Below are 23385 nucleotides of genomic sequence, written 5' to 3'. Positions count from 1 at the left end.
CTCCGGTCACCTTCCCATATCTCTCATCTTCTCTCTCTCTCTCTCTCTCTCTCTCTTTCTTTCTCTAACCTTCTGATTTCAACATACACCGACTCGGTCCCTGACCCGCTCTGAGTCACCACCGATTCGGTCCCCCGCCGGTTCGGTTCAAACCCGTCATGGAGATCGCTCACGAGCCACCGCCTTCTCTCGACGGAAGCCCCACCGCCGCCTCCTCCTCCGCTTCGTGGCCTCGCGGTTTGAATGGAAAGGAGATTGAATCGACCGCGTCGCCGGCTGCTCCGCCGGTCAAGTACGACGATGAGGAGGAGGAGGAAGAGGACGTGTGTCGGATTTGCCGGAACCCTGGCGACGCCGAGAATCCCCTCCGGTATCCTTGCGCGTGTAGCGGGAGTATCAAATTTGTGCATCAGGATTGTCTCCTTCAGTGGCTTAATCACAGCAACGCTCGCCAATGCGAGGTTTTGCCTTCCTTCCCCATCTTTGCCCTATATTTTCGTCGTTGTTCATGTGCATAGAACTGAAACGTGCTTATAGTTCGTTGTTTTGGTTGATCGTTTGGAATATTCAGCATAAATTAGCATATTTTTATTAATTTTCTGATCCAAAACTTTTATATCTGGAACCTATTCTTTTGTAAATGGACGTGGTAATAGTTCGTTTATCATGAATTGGCATATATCTATTAGTGCTTCTATTTGATGAATGAAGCTATGTCTTACCTGAACTTGAGCTCATATCAGTTGTCTAGTGATTAAGATAAAGATCAGAAATTTCCTTATCGGTTGCTAAGCATAATGGAAACAAAAGTAGGCGCTATCTATTGGTCGCCTTACTCTCTTCAGATTGTGTTGTAATATATTGCAACAGCTCATGATGAAAACTATGAGTTGGTGAGGCCAAGCAATCTTCTAAAGCAGCTCAATATTGTCATGAAAACGAGCAATTTTAAACTTGACAGTGGAAATTAAAAAAGAAGAAAAATAAAAACAACACTTGGTCATACAAGAGCTATTGTATATTTTCTTTTTAAAGTCCCCCCCCCCCCCCCTCTCTTTTTTTTTTTTTTTTCTAATGTACTCGTCATACTTCTCTTTGGTTGGGACCTTTTCCTTAATGTGCACATGCACTGCAGGTCTGCAAGCACGCGTTCTCCTTCTCACCTGTTTATGCTGAGAATGCGCCCACTAGGTTACCTTTTCAAGAGTTTGTGGTTGGAATGGGAATGAAAGCTTGCCATGTTCTGCAATTCTTTTTGCGTCTGAGTTTTGTCCTATCTGTGTGGCTCTTAATTATACCTTTCATAACATTCTGGATATGGCGATTAGCTTTTGTAAGGAGTTTCGGTGAAGCCCAGAGGTTATTCTTAAGTCATTTATCGACAGCAGTTATTCTGACTGATTGCCTCCATGGTTTCCTACTTTCTGCAAGCATTGTCTTCATTTTTCTGGGGGCCACTTCTTTGAGAGATTACTTTAGGCATTTGCGAGAAATTGGGGGACAGGATGCTGATAGAGAAGATGAAGTGGACAGAAATGGTGCTCGGATGGCTAGAAGACCTCCTGGACAAGCTAATCGCAATATTATTGGTGATGGGAATGGTGAAGATGCTGGTGGAGCACAGGGAATTGCAGGGGCAGGTCAAGTAATTAGAAGAAATGCTGAAAATGTTGCTGCACGGTGGGAGATTCAAGCAGCACGGCTTGAGGCTCATGTTGAGCAGATGTTTGATGGTCTGGATGATGCTGATGGAGCCGAAGATGTACCCTTTGATGAACTAGTTGGCATGCAGGGTCCAGTTTTTCATTTGGTTGAAAATGCATTTACTGTAAGTCCATCAAATTAATTTATTTATGTTTGTTATTGGTTTATTACAATGTTACTGGTCTTGTTAATGCTTTTCTTCATAAAAAATGGTCAAGCTGATCTTGGTAAAACCAAGCTCATCAAGGCATACTACTTTCTGGCTACGCTCTGTTATATGTCAATAATCATCTAATCCTGGCTCTTGCTGCTAGTTTAAACGTAAAATGGGCTTTGTTGTTATATGGGCTTCATTTGGATGAGCATACAACTGCAATAAGAACTTATGAAATACTTTGGTCCTGTTTGGATGAGCATATTGAAATAGCTTTTGACACCCACATAAGCTGTTTTGAGCTTATTTCATAAGCTAGAAATTTAACTTGATGAGAACAAGCATTTGTAAAAGCTAAAATCAGCTAAGGCAGTAGCTTATTTTTTATTTTTTTTATTTAGTTAACCTTAGTAAATTACCAATTCCATTTTTCGATAAGTGCTTCTCAAAGTGTCTTTATAAACATCATTAAGCTTATTTTAGATTGCATTTATGGCAGTAGAAAAGCTCAGATCTACTTTCTACTCAGTAAGTTATTATTTACGTGGTGTACCCAAATATGATCTTGGTCTGCTTCTTTGGGCGATGGATCTGATGCATTCTTGACTAATGTACTTCTTTCATTCCATGTGCATGGAAAGATGGCATATAATATAAACTGATGATTAGTTTCATTTTTAGATAATTATTCAATACTTGTTCTTATAAAACTTCAGCTAGGGGCTTGTAGTTGCATTAACCAATGTTTCGTTCTCTTGAAATTGATTGTGGGCTGAGTTTCATCGTTAACCAAATTCTTATGAGTATTCTTCCTATGTTAATTGGTCATCTATTGATACATCTGCTTCTTTTATAATGTAAATTGTATTATCATTAACCAAAGCATGAGTGTTTGTCTGTGAGATCATTTTACCATGTTAATTGGTCATTCTACTGACATATTCGAATATTGTGAAGAAGCCATAGATGAGGGGGAGAGAGAGAGTTTGAGGAATCTGAATCTGTATATTGTGATGACGAATCAAGATACAAGGCACTCTAATATAGAGTGAGATAGCTGACTCAGCTAATGAGTCAGATTTAACAAACTAACAGACCTGAAAACTAACACAGAAATAATCTGATACACCCAACACACTAAGCAAATGCTACTACAGTTTCAGCAACAAAATAAGCAAAGAAGCTATACATATACATCTGTTGAGATATATATTCCCACATTGGTTGTATGTGCAACTAATGTAGAGTTTATAAGGCCTTGGGCACTCCCACCCTTTGAGCTAGCTTTTGGGGTAGTGACCTCAAGGTTCTTTACATGGTTTCAGAGCCTCGTTGCCCCCCACTTTCTCTTGTGGCGTTTCTTAGCACAGGTAGGCTGGGCCTGTTGCATTGTCCACTCTTTAAGCCCAATGGGCTCTTGTGTGAGGGGGCGTGTTGAGATATATAGTCTCACATTGGTTGTATGTGCAACTAATGTGGAGTTTATAAGGCCTTGGGCACTCTCACCCCTTGAGCTAGCTTTTGGGGTGGTGTATCCCAAGGTTCTTTACAGATGTTGAATTTCTGTTCGATCTTGAAGAAGTTGGAGCGTTGTTGCCAGATGAAGCACTGTTGTCAGATTCTGACGCGGAAGACAATGAGGTGCGAAAATGGATCAGGCCCTCACAATGAGAGCTCTGATACCATATTTGAATACTGTGAAGAAGCCATAGATGAGGGAGAGAGAGAGAGAGAGAGAATTTGAGGAATCTGAATCTGTATATTGTGATGATGAATCAAGATACAAGGCACTCTAAAATATAGTGAGATAGCTGACTGAGCTAATGAGTCAGATCTAACAAACTAACAGAAAAATAATTTGATACACCCAATACACTAAGCAAATGCTACTATAGTTATTTACAAAAAAAAAATGCTACTATAGTTACAGCAACACAATAAGCAAAGAAGCTGTACATATACATCGATTATGACAAAACAACTTCTTATGTTTTGTAAATTGTAAGTTTTTCTGATCAACTTTGTATGAAAAAACTAAATATTTTTTTTTCTCTTTGATGAAATAAATTTTTTATTTACCACATTTCTTATTTAGTAACAGAATGATTTGTTATCTATGCAGGTTCTGGCAAGCAATATGATTTTCCTCGGTGTCGTAATCTTTGTGCCTTTCTCATTGGGCCGCATCATACTCCATTATCTATCCTGGTTCTTCTCAACTGCCAGTGGTCCTGTGTTGTCAGCTATGGTCCCACTTACCGATGCATCTCTCTCCCTAGCAAATATTACTTTAAAAAATGCATTAATGGCTGTTAAAAATTTGTCATCTGATACTCAGGAAAGTGGATCAATTGGGCAGGTTGCAGAAGAAATGCTGAAAGTGAATGCAAGTGGATTGAGTGAAATGTCAAACAACGTAAGTGCATCTGTTTCAGCTGATCTCTTGAAAGGAGGGTTAATTGGAACTTCAAGGCTTTCTGATGTTACTACTCTAGCTATTGGATATATTTTCATATTGGCTCTAATTTTCTGCTACTTCGGCATTGTTGCTTTAATTCGTTACACAAGGGGTGAGCCTTTGACTATAGGAAGGTTCTATGGTATCGCTTCTATAGTAGAGACAATTCCATCTCTCTTCAGGCAGTCTTTGGCAGCAATGAGGCATTTGATGACCATGGTTAAGGTTGCTTTTCTTTTAGTCATTGAACTCGGGGTATTTCCTTTGATGTGTGGGTGGTGGCTCGATGTTTGTACCATACAGATGTTTGGGAAGACAATGGTTCACAGAGTTCAGTTCTTCTCTGCATCTCCTTTGGCAAGCTCATTGGTTCATTGGGTTGTAGGGATTGTGTACATGTTACAAATTAGCATATTTGTCAGCCTTCTTAGAGGGGTAACTTCTTGTCACATTATATGATTTTTTAAAGCTCTGGTTATATTTTTATCCACCTTTTCTCATGCTTTATTTGTTTCCTATGGCAGGTTTTGCGTAATGGAGTTTTGTACTTCCTTCGGGATCCTGCTGATCCACACTACAATCCATTTCGTGACCTGATAGATGATCCTGTGCACAAACACGCTCGCAGGGTTCTGTTATCTGTTGCAGTTTATGGGAGTTTGATTGTGATGCTGGTATTTTTGCCTGTCAAACTTGCCATGCGGATGGCACCTTCCATTTTCCCACTTGATATAGCGTAAGCTGGCCTCTTAAACAATTTTAATAATTGCCACACAATATGTAGAACTATGTCACTGTTGTTGATTTTGAATATGGATATTTATGCAGGGTATCTGATCCATTCACCGAAATTCCAGCTGACATGCTTCTCTTTCAGATCTGTATCCCGTTTGCTATTGAGCATTTTAAATTGAGGACAACTATTAAATCCGTACTTCGCTATTGGTTTACGGCAGTTGGTTGGGCACTTGGTTTAACCGATTTCTTACTGCCTAGACCTGATGACAATGGTAATCAAGAAAATGGAAACGGGGAGCCAGCTAGGCAGGAAAGGCTACAGGTAGTACAAGCAGGGGTGCATGATCAGGGTATGGTGCCATTTGCAGGAGATGATTTGAACAGGGTCATTAATGCTGTGGGAGAACTAAATGCTGAAGAGGATTATGATAATGACGAACAATCTGATTCTGAGTAAGTTACTTACACATTGAAATCCTACAACTGTGATGGATGAATTATCCAATATTGCACTTCTTTCTATTTATCTAGTTATATTATGCTTTTCTCTTTGGGATAGAGGGTGAAGGCAGGACCAGGTCTGTGGTTTCATGGTTTTTTGGCTTTGCATAATGCAATGAATGAAAAATATAGCTGGAGTCATTAGTTTCTTTCTATAGCATGTTTTAGCTATTTTTACTCTGTCACCATCTGATCGCATATTTGCTACGACTATAGCAGCTATGCCTTCGTGCTTCGGATTGTTCTTTTGCTGGTGATTGCTTGGATGACTCTCCTTGTCTTCAACTCTGCCCTGATAGTTGTACCAATTTCACTTGGAAGGGCACTTTTCAATTCTATTCCTCGTCTTCCCATAACTCATGGCATTAAGTGCAATGGTATGTTATCGATTGACCTAGTTTCTTTTGTCATTGGGCTTCGTAACTTTTAGTGTGTTTGTAATCTTATTTCTTTTGTTAGATCTGTATGCATTCATCATTGGAAGCTATGTGATCTGGACTGCTGTTGCTGGAGTTAGATACTCAATTGAGCAAATTAGAAAAAGGAGGGCTTCAGTTTTGTTGAACCAAGTATCGAAGTGGTGTGCCATTGTTATGAAGAGTTCTGCACTTTTGTCTATATGGGTAAGGATGATTCTGGTTACTGGTCCTGTTACAGAATCTGACCTTTCAATTATGCATAGGGTTGTATTTGCTTTTAAATGATAAACCTTTTTTTGGGTTCCAGATATTTGTTATCCCAGTGCTGATTGGGCTTCTCTTTGAGCTTTTGGTTATTGTACCAATGAGAGTTCCGGTGGATGAAAGTCCAGTATTCCTCCTTTATCAAGATTGGGCATTAGGCCTTATATTTCTCAAGATATGGACTAGATTGGTGAGCTTGTTTCCTTTTTTTATCAGCATTTCCTCTGTTAGTCTTTTGTTGGTTGGCTTTAATTTTTTGTATAAAACTTTTATCAGCTTATTCAAATGCTCCAAGATATATAAATAAATTATAAATGGTGTGATGTTTTCATTGACCCATGTCATAAAGAATCACAAATTTTTATGTTGGCTGCTGACTACCTTACCCAACCCTGCTCTTTTATCTGGAATTCGGACCGGTTTTGTAAAGATGGACAACAAAGCATGATATAGGCAATATATAACCCCAATGGCATTGTTTGGTCCATTTAGCCAACCCCATGTGGGGGGATTATTGATAAGGCTTGGTTATTGTAATCCTATAGTATGTTCCTTCATTCTTCTAGTAGGATATTTCTTTTTTCTTTCTTTGTTTACATCAAGCGGTATAGTGGATTCTTTTGGGGATCAAATTGGCAAGGTTTGATGAATAATGAATTATGATTTGTTATAGATCATTAGAAGTTGCCTGATTGGATATAAATGAATTTTATTAGAAGGCAAAGTCTCACTGAGTTCACTACTTGGATTTGCATTAAAAGAAAAAAAGTGTTGTGCTTATTTTGTTATTAACTTCTTTGACTTGTGTCGTCTCTGTAAATGGGTTGCTTGTCTCCCCAAGGTTTGTTATATAATTGAGTTCGCTGTATTCATTTACGGTTTTTCAAATGTTGACTTTGTTCTTTGATTAGGTTATGTTGGACCACATAATGCCTCTCATGGATGAAACTTGGCGAGTAAAATTTGAGAGGGTGAGAGAGGATGGTTTCTCAAGGCTGCAAGGTCTTTGGGTTCTTCGGGAGATTGTACTTCCAATCATAATGAAACTATTGACAGCATTGTGTGTACCTTACGTTTTGGCCAGAGGTGTGTTTCCAGTGCTTGGGTACCCCTTGGTGGTCAATTCCGCAGTGTATCGGTTTGCCTGGTTGGGATGCCTGTGTTTCAGTTTCTTATGCTTTTGTGCCAAGAGATTTCATCTCTGGTTCACAAATCTCCATAATTCAATACGTGATGACCGGTATCTGATTGGACGGAGGTTGCATAACTTCGGGGAACATGTTGAGAAGGAAAATGAAGCAGGAAATCCTATAGGGCTGCAAGATGCTATTTTACTAGGTTCAAGTTTAATTCAACAAGATCGTGAAGCAGATGCTGGACTACGGTTGAGGCGATTAAATCAACAAGCTGGCTGAGTAGGATGGATGGATACTGTAGGTTGTTAAGCCTCCGGACTGTCATGTTCATGAATCACTCATGTATACACCTTTGTTGGATAGTTTTTACACTTGTCATGACACCTGTATTGCAGTCAAGATAAACAGTTTGTGCATGTTACTTGTTCAATAATTTAGCTAATAGGAAAAAAAAATATGTAGAGCAATTTTTTATTTTCAAAAAAGAAAAAACCTTGTGAAAGAGGGAAGTGGAATGCATGCTATTGTCTGGATTGTCTGTGTGAGAAATACTTTAATTAATAACTTGTTATAGTAGTTAATTAATAATGGTAATCATTTTATTAATTAATGATGTCATTGTTTAAGTGCGCCTAACTTGGTGCTTAGCATTGTGCAATTATTCTTTTATCTTAAGTAGTCTTTGGAATCTCTTGAGTTGCACTGGGCATGAGGATGTAGGGGTGTGCAAATAATTCAATAGAATTGAATTGAATTGAAAATTGCACCAAACTGCTCCATAAGAAATTTGTTTTAGAAAATTTGGTTATGAATTAGTTCACAATTGGTTTGAAATAGTTGAGAAACGAACTGAATGATTTATAATAATGGTTAAATGAATCCATTATAATACAACAATATTTAAAAGAATTAAATTGAATTAAAATTTGCATCAAACTGCCCCATAAGAACTGGTTTTGTTAAACAATTATTGAACCTAAATTATTTAAGAACTAGTTTGAAATAGTAAAGAACCGAATTGAATTATTTATAATACAAAAGTATACTCCATCATAATTCACTCTAGCATTCAATATCCTTATTAAGTCTTTATTGTTCTTTTACCATATATAGCATTCAATCATACATTTGGTTAAATATCAAATCATATGTTTTTTACTACTGTGGGGTAAATTACAACAAATATTAATAAATATAAATTTGATTCTTTTAAAGTAAAAAATGCATAATTATATTTTTGGATTTAAAAAATTGAGCAAGTAGATTTTAACAACTATGTAAGACATTTTCATATGGGGAAGCTAGTTCCAAACTAGTTTGAAAAATACCAAGAACCGTTTCAAAACTACTTTATAAGACACAAAGGTTTAGAACTAGTTTTGAAACCAATTCAGTTCGTCCTGATTTTGAAATTGATTTTAAACTGGTTTTCATATAATTTGGTTTAAGGATTGGACCGGAAAAATTAATTCATTTCAATTCAGAAATTCAATTTTATTCTTAACTATGCATACCCTACGACGGAAAATTAATTCCATGGCCCCCCTCTCTCAGTGGGGGTGCATTGGTCCCGGACCACTAGATATTTGCTCCCTACGAGGATGCAAATAATGAGAAATAACCAAGCAGTACAAAACTTTGTGCTAGGATTCCAATGTAACTCCTTATAATAATATTTTAAAAAATAACTAAAAATTAAACCGATGAGAATTTCATGGTTAAATTTGTGGATGATTTGTTTGTTGAGATTTTCGAGGTCATGGATCATGTGATTGCATGGTCAGAAGGGAAATTATTAAGATGCTCCTGGAGCACTATTTATTCAGTAGGACAGACTAATTAAAATCAAACAATGAGTGTGACGAGTATGTCTTAGAACGGAATGGAGAAAAGCTATAAGTATGGTGGAGGGTTAAACCCGCTGTGATTCCTATGTTCCAGATGGTCCCTTTTTAGTCCTTTTCCCCTTCATTTCTCCCACTTCTTCTTGTCTCTTTCTTTTTTCTTTTTTTTATTTATAAATACATATATTTTTATTTTATTTTATTTTATTTTTTATTTTATTTGTTTATTTTTATTTATTTATTTGTTTTTTGTTTTTTTTTTTCAACCGTTCTGTATCTTTCATGTGATTCATCTACCACCGACCCCAATTAATTTGGGATAAAAGTGTTGTTAATGTTGATGTTGAATGAGTGTGACGAGTGTACGGAAAGAGAGAAAAATTAATTTTTAATCCAAGTGTCTCATTTTGAATTGAAGGAGCATGTGCTCCTATAGCATAATAAATGTGTTCGCTCTGAAGGATAATCAATGTAGTGAACAGAGAAGAGGAGGGTGAAGATATTTATTGCGCTCCAGATATGAAGATGGAGATGAACATGAGGAAGAGACTAATGATGATTGGCAGAGTTATTGGTAGTGGTAGAAGCAAAAATATTATTTGAATGGATGTTTGTCTAAATTCTAAGCCCAAAGATAGAGAAGCATCCCAATCTATACATCATTATATGGATTAAGGTGACTAAAAAGATACAAAATGTGGCCTGTGAGAGGTCATAAAACAAAAGCTTTTAGAGTGGAGGGGAAAACTTCCCTTACCATCATCACCTTGCTATAAAGGAGTCAAAGGAGGTTCATGCCTTGATTGAACTAATTCCTAGTGTGAGCATACCAAATCTGTCTCCCTATGCGATAAGCCTAGAGAAAAGTGAGATTCTGAAGGAAAAAGTGTATTTGATTTTGCACAAATGCAGGTTGTAAATGAGTTGAATTGGGTTCAACCTTAGTTTAAATAAGTCAAGTCTATGTAAAATATTTTAGGTCTGACCTAGCTTCTTACTTTGTGTAAGCTCACATTATAAGTCTGACATGACTTATATCTAAAAAATTAAAATTTTGGCCTAAATTTTTTAACCTGTTTGAACCTATTAGGCATTCAATAAAAAAATAATTGAAATAATATTATTTTATTATTTATTATTTTATTATTTAAAATTATTAAACTAATTACTTAAATTATTTAATTTAAATAATATGATATAGACTAATCTACAGGTTTATAGGTCCGGCATGTAAAAGAAAATTTGTAACCTGCTTTTTAAATAAATTTTTTTAATAGGTCGAGTCTGGCCAAATGTAGGCTAAGCCATATTACGCTACTTCTCATTTACACCCCTAAGTCAAGGGGCAAATTTGAGAGATCATGAGTATATGTGCCTCTCCAACCTTTTTAACACCAAAGAAAGATGAAAGTGCCTAGATAACATCCATCAACAAAATAAATTGATCTTCACAATGGATACCATAGATTCGGCTCAGACCCTGTGATGAGGACTTTAAAGACAAAGGGGGGCTATTTGAATACCTGGTGATGTCATTCGGGCTTAAGCATCTTTATGTGGTTAATGAATCAAGAATTTTGGGTGATACTATTGTATTTGAAACTTCAAACATTTATTGTGAAAGTCAATAATAAATAAATGTTCAGTAATTACACAAAGTATTAATATCTTAGCAACATAAAAACCTAGGCGTTTATGTGGTCTATTCAACAAACTATTTGAATTTGATGTTGTCCAAATTTTAGAACTAAATAATTTTTGTATGGGTTTCTCTTTTCTCATGTCACATAAGGTTGCATCTCTCATGCCATAGACACAACAAGGGGTGGGGCCCACCACTTGTTAAAAAAACAAAAAAACAAAAAGGATTACACAAATTTCGATGTCTCACAACATAAGAAAACTATCTCCTATCGCATGAGAAAATGATTTCCCTTTCTTTATAATGTCTAAAAACCGTACTCTCTGGGTACGAGAAAGGAATGCATTTTGGGTACAACGGTGGTATTAAAAAATAGATGCAACAATGTATTTTACACTGTAGTTTACTAATAAGACATAATATAAAGTATAAAAGCATATTTTTTCTATCTTTCTCCGGTATATATAAGCTGAGGTGGTACACTCACATTGGCTGAATGTACCTGCAACGGTGGTATTGAAATGTTTTCTCTGGGATAGGGGAAGGCAAATTGAGATGAAAAGCATTTATGGAGATCGCACCTGCTACTCTCACTCAATGTTCCTATATCCGACCAACTTAGATGCTGTTAACACAAGATTACTAAGTAAATATTACGTGTAAACTATCATTCAGTCCACTCACTGCTTTTTTGTATTTTTCAGATGAAATGTAGTCCTAAGAAATATTTCTTTATTATATTATTTTTTTTGGTACAAAAGAATAAGTTTGTTTTAAACCAGACAAGCGAAAGTAACTAATAATTTCGTAAGTAAAAGCAGAAACATTAATATTAGCAAAATTATGAGTATGGAAAATTTGAGATCAATTATAATCATATCCCAGCTACCACATTATAAAAAACACCAGAAAAAAACTATTAGCAATCCTAGTCTATTCACATGTGTCTAAACTCTTTGATTGTGTCTAAACTATATAGAGCAGCATACTGGTAACTGAAAAAAAAAAATTAACAAAAAAACCCTAACGGGCCAGTCCACAATCAAAGAGTTTTGCTTGTTTAACCTGCTGGTTAAATAAGTTAGTTTCGAAATATATTGGTTTAAACAGAATTTAAAATCCAACCACCTAATTTTACTAGGTAAACGGCTAACTTGATGAATTTTACCCCTTTTGAGACCTTCCTAAAATTACTAAAATCAACAACAAGTAGAAGTAATTTTATAAAGGGTTTGTTTTTTATGATGTTACTTTAGATAATTTTATCTAATGTTCATCAAAACGACGTCGTTTTGAGACGGAAATCATGATATTTTTGTAATTTTAATTTATTTCAGAGTTATAAGAGTCTTTATCACTTTAATTTTTTAATTTTTCAACCCCAAAACGACGTCGTTTCGATGAACATTAGATAAAGTTATCTAAAGTAACATCGGAAGATTTTTTTTCCCTTTTATAAATTGGAAAACTTCTTTGATACACTATTTGTAAAAAGAGACTAGTACGTTTAAGAATGATATTTAGTCATTGGTTCCACTTAAGTAGACACGTCACTAAATATTAACTACTCATTACTAGGATAGATACACTCCAAAAACATAGGTACTCAATCAACCACCACTTTTAAGCTTTGCATGTGACCTCATAGTTTAGTACCAACTGCACGTTTCAGTTTTCTTCGCTTTGAGGCTTTGACCCCGAAAATCAAGAACTACTCCCAAACAAATTACGTTTCCTAAATATTGCTTGCTTAAATTATTTCCTCAACCAAAATGCTTTCCCATATTACTTCAACATCAATTCTAGCGAAACCTATTTACAAAGCCATTGTTTTCTCTAACACCTAGGTAGAAGAATGTTGCCTAAATTTATATATAATACGAGTAACTCTCGGAGGTCGTTAAACGGAGTAACCCCAGAACCTTTACCACTAGTCCACTACCGTAGACAACTACACCTTGATGCCATCCTTTGATCAATTGAGGCCAATTAATAAATTAAGGGTTTTTAATTAGGACTTTATTCATTATGTCACATAAGAAAAAATTTATCTCCTACTCTCATTTTGATTTTCATGCTTTGTTTCATTCTCTTTCCTTTTTTAAAAAATAAAATAAGTCCCATCATTTATTGTAAGAGTAGGAAAAAAATTTATCTTATGTAATATAAGAAAAATAAAACCTTTTAATTACAATAAAGGTTTAAAACAAAGGAGAATGAATCCTCTCTTGCTATCTCTTTCTTTATTAATGATAATAAACCCAGCCTATTTAACTTATGTAAAACAAAATAAACACAAAATTCACATAACCAAATTATATGATCATGTAAATTTTTACCAATGATCAACTCAAAAAAAAAAATTGTGCTGACCACAGGTAACGCGTCATCTATGCAAATCAAATTCCTTCCCCACACCCAAACTCATGTAACCAAACACACAAACCAACAAATATGTCCAGAACCAAATGAAAGTCATAATTAAAATCAGCGTTGAAATAGTCCTTCAACCGAAGGAAGGTGATCCATAAGAAACCAAAAGTATCTAATCTAACGAAACAAACTCAACCTGAAAACTGGTTCAAAGCCAGTGCCGATAATAACAATCCATCATCTCTAAGGAAAAAAAACCCCAACATGAAAATCTTAAGAAACAAGGTTGTCATTAAGTGATAATGAAGCGAGCTGATCAGCAGCACCACCACCAGCCTGCTGCTGCTGTGCAACATTCCTCAGGACGTCCATTGCCTCAGCCACCTTTGCCTTCAGGGCTTCTGGTGACTCAAGCAAGTGCAGAACTTCAGTCTGGTCCATCTCCAAAAGCATGCCTGTCACTTTGGCAGCATTATCAGGCTCCAACTGTTCGACAAGAGGGTAAAGATTCTCACCCAGCATCTACAAATATATAACCAACAAACAAGAGTTAGTTACAAACACTAAAAAGCAGCAAATGAAGCTGGGGCTCATCCACAAACTTCATATCAATGATTTAACATACTAAACATTAGAGGAGGTCAAAAGCCTACCGTCCTCTGCTGCTCGGGAGCAGAATTTGCCAGAGCAGAAGCCAAAGCCCCAATAGGAATTTGCTGGGAGATTGCTGCATCACGCAGCGGCATCCCACTCACATCATATGGAACAGAAAACATGCCTCCAGCAACCCCAGGCATGGGAACATCAGGAATACCCCTACCAGGAGGATAACGATACACACGCCCCCTAGGAAGCATCTGTCAATCCCAAAATTATCAGGTCAATGTTCCAAACAGGATAGTTAATCAGAAAAAATATGAACACAAGATGGAATTCCACCAACCTGCTGCGGCATAAGTGGAACTGGCTGCTGGGACTGCTGAACTGCACCTGAACGTCTTCCACCAGGACGCTGCCCCTGTTGCCCCTGTTGAACCATTGGCACAAAGAAATTTGGGACAGGAGCCCCACCAGGCCTCATACCAGGCACAAGTTGTTGTTGATAACCAAATCCAGGCTAAGAAAAATTGCAAGGTCAGACAGGAGAATGATGATGAAATTACTCATTTGACATAAGAACAAAATCAGAGGAATAGCATTGAGCTCCATTCCATATTGCACTAATAAAAGTCTAAGTAGAAACAGAGTAGAAGGGTTTACCTGGGAAGGAATGATAGCAGGAGGGCCTTGACCATAAAATATTTGTTGACCCATACCTGGACCACCAGTGGGATACATTGGCACACGAGGAGCAACAGATGGTGCCATTGCTACAGGACGCATTTGAGCAAATTGAGCCTGCATAAATAATTGAGTCCAATACAAAATCATCTTTACAGTCACCGAGACTCAATAACAAAATACAACACACCACTATTAATTACATTGATGATGAAGCAAGACACAGCATCACCAAAGCCCATCTCCCCGGTTACTTGTGCAGAAGAGCTACTAGAATTTTTCTAAGGAAATATAATATAGATGCAGAAAAACATGTACACTACTCTTCTAATAATCTATAATCAGCTCCAATTAAAATCATTACATGTTAAGATAACTGAAAGTCTGAAAGAAAGTGACTATGGCTTATGTGTGCATGTGCTAGGAAAAGACAGAAGGCTGCAAATATTTGATTCTGCGCTGGTAATACATAATTCCACCTACAGATGGAAGTTGAAAAGAGCTTAAAATTTAAAACAAGGCATACCTGCAGTCTAGCTCTTCTATCTTCTTTCCTTTGGGCCAGAGTCACATACAGAGGTTTGCTTACCACCATTTTCCCATTCATATCCAAGAGCTACCAAATGATAAGCCAAAAAAAAAAAATCATTTCCAAACTAAAAAAAACCACCTATTATTTTCAACAAGAAAATACTGTATGACTTACTGCTCTAGATGCCTCTTCAGGAGTTGAGAATGCCACAAACCCTGATCCTCGACTTATGCCGTTGGGGTCTCTCATGACCTTTCAAATGAAAAGGAAATAATATATGGAGACTATATAGCTAACAACCATTTAGTGTGAAGCCAATTATATTACATACCTTGCAAGAGGTAATGGTACCAAAAGGGGAAAACAGCTCCTTAAGTTTATCATCACTAATGCTATCATCTAAATTTTTGACATACAAGTTTGCCCCTTGATATTTATCAGCAGCTTCTTTCATGCTCTGCTCAAATCGTTGTTTCAATTCGTTCTCCCTTTCAGATTTCTTTTGAGCTTTTCCAACATACCATTCTTTGTCATCAAATTTTTTGCCATTAAGAGCGTCAACAGCTCTAGCAGCATCATCAGCATTCTCAAAGTTTACAAATCCAAAGCACTTTGATTTCCCATCCCCATCTCTCATCACTACAGCACTAGTAATTGGTCCAAATTCACCAAAAACACTCTTCAATTCATCATCGGTGGTTGATTCTGATAGGTTCTTGACAAAAACATTGTTAAATTTTGCCTTATCCATTGAACCTTCTCTCTCTTGCTTGCGAAGGAAGGGTCCAACATACACTTGTTTATCATTCAACAGCATACCATTCAGCTTCTCTATGGCTTTTTGAGCAGCTTCCTCATTATCAAATTGTACAAAGCCATAGCCTTTTGATTGTCCAGATGAATCCGTAGCTACCTTGCAAGAAAGGATATTCCCAAATGTAGAGAAGGTATCATATAATGCCTTGTGATCAATAGCCCTGTCCAAATTCTGCAATAAACCACAAATTTGAAAGAAAATAAATGGAAAAGTCAGGACGAACTAGGATATGCAATAGAAGCTTAGCAGGATTACTTCCATTACCAGACGATGTAGAAGAACCAAGAATCTATACCTTAATAAATATATTTCCTGCCCCACTTTTGCGGATACTGGGATCACGGTGTGAATACATAATACGGATGGGCTTGTTATTGAGAGGAGTGAAGTTCAGAACATCCAATGCTCTGGCAGCTGTAAACAAGTAGTGACTACGTTATGAACAGTAAGAAAAAGACGGGAAAGAAGACCCATAGAAAAAAAAAAACTTGTTTATCACAACATCAACAACACAATAGAAAGTATTACTCAAGCATAGAAAACCATACGTGAATTTTTCATGACATGGTGATAAAATCTGTAAACCATACCCAACAATGTAGAATGGTCCTGGCCAGTCAGTGATCTAAAATAATGATAAAATTCCATCTTATTGTTAATGAAAAGAATCATCGGCAGACCAATATCTCATGACATATAATGTGATGTGAGTCATGTGACTATAGTTTTAAAGTTTTGCACTCAACCCACATCCAGATGTAAACTACAAATTCCAGAAGCAAATTGCCAAATATTTGGGATAAATCTAAAGAGTTTGGTTAATTTAGGAGATCATGAATTCAAATTAGGTTGATTTAAAAAATCACGAATTCACAAGTCATGAATCAAAAGGCAAAGCTCAATCACGAGAGAGAGAGAAATGAAAAAAATAATCACAAAATTTTTTAATACACAAATAGAAGCAAAGCCATTAACATTAAGTAATTTACAATAAGTAGAAACTATTCTAATTCTCTAAAATTCATATCAATATGAATTAAGTAGCTAGAAAGCAAGTTAGGTACGGCTAGTGTAGGTCGGATACACTAAACATTCAGGCCCTCTTCTGGTGAGTAGAATTTGCAAGACCATCTTTCAAGTAGCTCAATGAATCTAGCTTGAAATTCTGTCGATTTGCTAAACAGTCTCCAACTCAAGAACTTGGTGATCCCAAAGGTACCCCCCTACATCATTCGTATACTGTAGGCACTAGAGGATTTATACTGCAGTTATTACATTAGCTATTACAGCTTATGCTTCCCAATAAGTATCCTTTCACACATGAAAAATGCCATGATTAAACTAAATTTGTGCAGTAGTGCAAGTCTCTTTTGGATAATTTTTAAGATTATAGAAAAAGGAGGAAAAAACACTGCATCATATCCCTCTCCAATGAATCAAAAGTCAAAACAATTTGCTACCCCAAGATTAGCTTTTGACACAGCATGCAAAGTTTCTTTTTCCCGATTAAAAAAGAACGCAAAGAAGTTTATGTGATTTACTTCCTAAACAAAATTCAATTAATAATCTACCTTTCAATAAACACGTCTAATCACAATAAACTACAAACAGACTTGCTTGATGAGCGGCAAAAAAAGCCCGCTCTTGCATTAAAAGAAATTAAAAACGCAATATATTAATTATGACAAAAAAATGTTATCAGCACGACTTTGTATAGCAAACAGGCCAATAAATTCTCCATCGGTTCCTTTCACGGTTATCAGTTTCGTCCTTACTCTTAGGTTTCTCCAGAGCCGAAGTATACAAAAACCAATATTAGTATGAATCTCTCACCAGGGAATTGACATAATACAGTCATGAGTTAAACCACAATTTAGATGGCAAATCAGTGTACAAAATACGCAGATTAAAACCAAGCAATGAAACTAATTCATTCAGATATAAGATTCAGCCTTTCACAAAAACAAAAAGGGGGGGGGGGGGGTTTGGGTAAAGCTAAAAGCTTTAATATTCCAAGGCACAGACTGAATAAACAGAGGAACGAAGCACAAAAATAGAAACGAAGGAAACAACTAACCATCTTGTGGGTTGCTATAGTTGACGTAACCATAACCGAGCGATCTTCGGGTGGTCAAGTCCCTGCAAACCCTAACAGACACAACCTGACCCAATTGGTTGAACAGGTCATAGAGCTGCGAATCCGTGACATTCGGGTCCAGATCTCCAACGTAAAGCGACGTCGTCACGAATTGGTTTCCACCGGCAGCAGCCGCCGCAGCGGCAGCGGCAGCAGCAGCAGCACCGCCGTTGGGACCCGAAATCGCATTCTGAGGCTGAACCTGAACCTGAGCCATCTCAATCAACAACGACAACAACTACCTCAGCAAAACAACGATCTAATTCCTGATTTTGTTTTTCCAAAATATTTTCCTAATTTTTCCCTTTTTTTTCTTTTTCTTCTCTTCCCCCTCCTCTTGTTATTGGGAACGATAAAACCCTAGGAAGAACAGAAAACCTAGCTAGACTCAGCGAACGGTAGATGCGAGCAGCAACGCAACTTCCTGAAAAAAATTTGTTTTTTTTCTGATTTTTGTTTTTTTGTTTTGTGAGAGAATAAGAGAAAAAAAAACGAGGAGAGGGAAGGGAAATGAGATGCGGTGGTAGATGTGAGGAAGATAAGGGGTGGCCGCCGGTGGTAAGCGCGGCGGCGCGTGAGGGATAAAAGAGAAATGAAATAGGTGAAGAGAGAAGCTGAATAGAGAGAGAGGGAGAGCAGCAGATACTGCACTAAGAAAAGGAGAGAGAAATGAAGCAGTAACAGAGTGTATATAGGTTGGTGGATGGTGGCAGGTTAGGGTTTACCCTAGCACAATCCAGTGAGGAGATCTGAACCGTTGGATGAGGGTGGATGTGGGTCCCGAGGGTGAGTAACGTGAGGGTAGATTTCGCAGATAAGGCTTGAAGAATCACAAAGGAAAAGATGATGAAAGGATTGAAAAAATGGCAGGTGAAAAAGGAAGAAAATGGTGCTTTCACAAATCACAAAGGTAACCGATAGAAAGAAAAGATCCCTGGTAAATAGTGATTTACCACAACACCAAAACAGTTACAGTTTGAGGCAAGCTTATCTCTCCGCAAAAAATTATTATTATTATTATTTACTTTTGTTGAAATGAAATGTATTTCAAACTCAAAATGGCTTTTACAATAGGAAATGTGTTTTTGTTGTAGAAATTTTTGTAATTATTTTTTAACTATGTATTTTCTGAAGTATATAATTAAAAAATCAGCAATAATTTTTTAACTATGTATTTCAGAAAATACATAGTTAAACAAAATAATTTTAATATTATAATTATATATTTCCAAAAATACATAATTTAAAAATAGTTGTAGGACTTTATGTAACCTTTTACAATTCATTAGTTCATTAAACAGAAGGTAATTTATCCTTTCTAGATTTTCACTGAGAGCATACTTTTTTAGTGTAAGAAATATTGAAATGCAACAGAAACAATGTGCGAAGATTGAACAATTATAAATATCACTGATCCTGAATTATAAAAACACGATTACTTTCTTTGATAGTTAGTCTTTCTTTGATAGTTAGTTTTATTTAGGTTATATTTTTTTTTAGGAAACAATTACATTTTATTATTATTATCATTATTAGACAACACGTACGGAGGAAAGGGAAGAGAAGATCATCTTTTTTTTCTTTTTTTTTTTGGTAAGCTGGAATCAGGAACCAGCAAGAAACTACACAATAGTCACTATACGGGCCTTACAAACAGATGCTAAATCAGCAATAAAAACAGAATGAATCTGAATAGGAGGATAACAAAAAATAGACATATATTCAGCACTAGGATTGTCCAGAGCATAATTTGCCAGCCAGTCAGTACAGCAGTTGTCTTCTCTGTATGTGTGAGCTAAGTAAACCCGCCAATCTTTTTGTAACCACGCCCGTATACGAACCACCAAATGAGATTCACGGGCTGCAACACCATTTTTAGAAAGAATGGTGATTGCAGATGTTGAATCAGATTCAACAATAAGATTTTTCCAGCCCTCCTCACAAGCCATCTCTAACCCTTTGAGAATACCCCAGAGTTCAGCATTAAGAGAATTACAAGGTCTCTCTCTGTAAGAGAATCCTTTGAGCCAATGTCCCATATGATTTCTAGCAATACCACCACAAGCAGCTAAACCAGAGGAACTTCTACAAGCACCATCAGTATTCAATTTAATCCAACTCTCATTAGGAGGTTTCCAACAGACAGGGATATCTATTGTAGCCTTTATTGCATTATGCCTGTTAGCAAACTGAAAAGCACCATGGGCTTCTTTGGCTTTAGAAATAATCAAACTCTCTTCAAAATGGCTAGGCTGAGCAGAATTATTACCAAAGACAACATCATTCCTCCATTTCCAAGCCCACCAGCAAGTAATACCAAAAATAACGCACCATGGTATATTCCCTCTAGAGCCTTCCCTACAAGTCAGATTACTATCCATCCAAATATGTAACTCGTCCGTGAAAAAGGAGTTACCAAGGCTGATAGGAATGAGTTTTAACCAAAGGGTCCTCATATTCCTACAATCTCTTAATAAATGTAAAGTAGATTCAGCATCTTCCATACAGATTGACCAATATCAAAAGAACTTACTCTATTTTTTGTTGGCAATCTATCATGAATAACTTTCCATAAAAACAATCTAACCACCTGATGTCCTTCCCATTTCCAAACTTTTTTCCAAATTGAAGAAGAATTAGAAATAATTGCAGAATTATTACCTGCAAGAGTTTGAAACAAGCTTTTGACTGAAACATGATCTGAGTCCTTCAGCTTCCAACGCACATAAAAGTCAAGAACAGAGAAACTATGTATCCAAGAAGGAAATATAGTACGTAATTTTAAATAACATAAAGTTACGTTATTTTGAGAGAGAGAGACAGACACAGAATTTTTTTTTTTAATTTTAAATTAAAAAAAATCACTCACTTTCTTTCTCCCAAGATTTTTATTTTTCTATGTCTATCTCTCTTCTAAAACGACATAACTTATGTCATTTAAAATGACAAACACCAAACTCATCCAAAAAAAATAAATAAATAGAGAAACTAGATTAAACCGAATAGTGAAATTGAAAAAACAAAAAACGTTTGTTTTTAAAATGTTCAATCACTTAAATGCAGGTCTTGAATGCCATTGTATGTTGTATCTAGTGTTAAATTACAAAAATGCCACTTGAGTAAATAATTTCTAAAAAATTATTAAAACGGTTTTAAAATGGAAAAAATAATAATGATGCAATTGCAATCTAGCAATTGTATGTGATCTTTGTTAACATTTGGATGCTTTAAAAGGATACAAGGGAATTGGAATTGGTAGTTGAACGGGTGTTAAATTAAATTTAAATTAACTGTCTCAAATATAATACTTAAAAAAAACAGTTATACACTTTTAGATTTTGTTTTTTTCTACCTTATTTTTTTTTCAACAAATTATATTTTTTGTTTCTCTTTCTTTCAATCATTGATTTAAATTTAATTTAATAGTAATAAAAAGATTTCATCCGTTCATTTAAATTTAATCTAATAATAATAAAAATATAATAAGGATAAAAAGATTAAATATATAAACAATGCACATTAAAAAAAATGTCATTCACAAAAGAAGGTAGTAAAAAGCTCTACGTGAGTATTGTAGCTTTTTCACCTCCCTAGATAGCAATTAAGCGATGACAGACGCCGACAAAATTTTTGATTTATTTCCTCCGTGCTTCGCATAGGTACTGTACTAATTATGAAATTAAATGTGGACAGCTCCATTCAGAATATTTTATATTTTTATGCATTATGTATGTGAGACTATGAGAGTCTATTTGGAGACGTAAACGCTAACAAGAGTTTACAACTTCTGAGGTTAACATATTAGTTGTGCATGTTTCAATTAGATTAATTTTGTAGGAAAAAATATTTTGAAAATATACTTTCAATAATTATAACTTTACTCTTAATACTGTCATGACCTGTTGTTAAAATTTTGATTTATCACTATAATTTTATATTTTTATAATTTTTTTCATCAAAACAATTTTTCTAATATTTTGAACTTTTTTATGTTTTTTATAATTTTTTACAATTTTTTTATATTATAATTTTAAATTTTACTATTTTTTAATTTTATTTCAAATCTCAATTTTAACAACGTTAGTCTTCGCCATTGAAAATACTGTAAAGAGCCAACCAATGCTTATGCCATTTATCATGGCGAACAGAATACTATATACACAGCATCGTGTTATTTGGCCCGCCAAAACATTGCTTACGTTCCGCGGATCGATTCAACAGGGGATCAGATTACAAGCCGGATAAATAACAAACCAATAGTCTACCGTCTACCCACAAAAAATAACAAACCAATAAGAAAATCAATAAACTGACTCATGCGGGCTTTTTGACCAATATAGCCTTTTTTTAATAATTAATTACCAAATTGATCATATTTATAAACTATTTCAAAAATTTAACCTCTTCAGAAAACATAACACCAATCTGCCCCTGTTTGACCGTTGACCATGAAGCCTACCCAGGTACACTCCTCTCTACCCGGGTATATTTTGAAATTTTTTACCTACTAGGGTACACCCCTCCTTACCCAGGTATATTTCTTGAATATGAAAAAATATTTAATTATTTACCCAGGTAGGTAGGAGTGTACCCGGGTAAATAATCATGCTTGTTAATGATTAGGGAGCCTATTGGATCTTCTGCTACCAAGTCATTCTTGTTAATGATTTTTCACTTGGTTTCCTCATCAGAGAATAAAGACTTAATCTCACAAAGATTTGTGGAATTGGGTTTGGTTTCGCTCGTGCTTGAGGCTATTGTTGATCCTGAAAGAGGTATCTGCGAGAAAGGTTTGGGGGTGTTGGATTGCATTTGTGAGGGAAAACAAGGGATGGAAATAGCAAAGTCAAATGCTTTGACTTTGCCTCTTGTGATTAAGAAGCTTTTGAGGGTGTCAGAGTTGAGTTCTACTTTTGCAGTCTCTATTCTTTGGAAGCTATGTGACAAGACCGACGAAGGGATCTTGATTGAGGCACTTCAAGTGGGTGTCTTTCAGAAACTCCTTGTTCTGTTGCAGGTGGGTTGTGGTGAGGACACAAAGGAGAAGGCTACCGAGTTGTTGATGTTGTTGAATTGTTACATGAGCAAAGCAGATTGTGTTGATTCCTCATTGGATTTCAAGCACCTCAAGAAGCCCTTCTGATTGATCCATGAGGATGATATTTAATTTCCCTTTTATTTATTTTTTGTATAGGTCATTTCATAGAAACAGAATACACTCTTATACAAAGACACACAGTCACATACAAAAGATACAAATTGTATTTCTAACACTAAATTGAAGTTTTTAAATTCAGTTTTCTGAAATTTGAGATATGAGACATCCAAAGATAAGATATTTGATCCAAAGGAAAACATTGGTTGCGGAATGCAAGAGTGCAGAAT

At 35.9% G+C, this 23385-nt stretch overlaps 3 protein-coding genes across 4 annotated transcripts; 2 read left to right on the top strand and 1 right to left on the bottom strand.

Annotated features, from left to right (window-relative positions):
* On the top strand, nucleotides 1-7938 carry LOC133310909 (probable E3 ubiquitin ligase SUD1). Of its 2 annotated transcripts, none has more exons than XM_061511906.1 (9): nucleotides 1-461; nucleotides 1136-1828; nucleotides 3981-4751; nucleotides 4841-5052; nucleotides 5145-5507; nucleotides 5775-5932; nucleotides 6015-6178; nucleotides 6282-6428; nucleotides 7150-7938. In XM_061511906.1, exons 1-9 carry the CDS (start codon nucleotides 159-161, stop codon nucleotides 7651-7653), a joined length of 3315 nt encoding a protein of 1104 aa, XP_061367890.1. In that variant the 5' UTR covers nucleotides 1-158; the 3' UTR covers nucleotides 7654-7938. The 2 variants fall into 2 exon arrangements, with proteins under 2 accessions (XP_061367890.1, XP_061367888.1); XM_061511904.1 differs by having other exon boundaries at nucleotides 5772-5932.
* A 5377-nt stretch (nucleotides 7939-13315) lies between these two features.
* On the bottom strand, nucleotides 13316-18645 carry LOC133310901 (polyadenylate-binding protein 8-like). Its single transcript, XM_061511893.1, has 9 exons — nucleotides 17941-18645; nucleotides 16159-16277; nucleotides 15378-16034; nucleotides 15221-15298; nucleotides 15041-15130; nucleotides 14494-14631; nucleotides 14177-14350; nucleotides 13887-14090; nucleotides 13316-13755 (listed from the first exon to the last, which is right to left on the bottom strand). The coding sequence occupies exons 1-9, from the start codon at nucleotides 18215-18217 to the stop codon at nucleotides 13507-13509; spliced, it is 1986 nt and encodes a 661-aa protein (XP_061367877.1). The 5' UTR covers nucleotides 18218-18645; the 3' UTR covers nucleotides 13316-13506.
* A 2883-nt stretch (nucleotides 18646-21528) lies between these two features.
* Nucleotides 21529-23143, top strand: LOC133310899 (U-box domain-containing protein 21-like). Its single transcript, XM_061511891.1, has 3 exons — nucleotides 21529-21547; nucleotides 21738-21792; nucleotides 22624-23143. The coding sequence occupies exons 1-3, from the start codon at nucleotides 21529-21531 to the stop codon at nucleotides 23141-23143; spliced, it is 594 nt and encodes a 197-aa protein (XP_061367875.1).
* The last annotated feature ends 242 nt before the right edge of the window (nucleotides 23144-23385 follow it).

Source organism: Gastrolobium bilobum, unplaced genomic scaffold, assembly GCF_033153095.1.
Source record: "Gastrolobium bilobum isolate Gb01-03AN ecotype WA unplaced genomic scaffold, APGP_CSIRO_Gbil_v1 utg1988, whole genome shotgun sequence".
Lineage (NCBI taxonomy): Eukaryota > Viridiplantae > Streptophyta > Magnoliopsida > Fabales > Fabaceae > Gastrolobium > Gastrolobium bilobum.
Note: the sequence above shows the minus strand (reverse complement) of the source record. Positions and strands in the feature narration are given on the sequence as shown.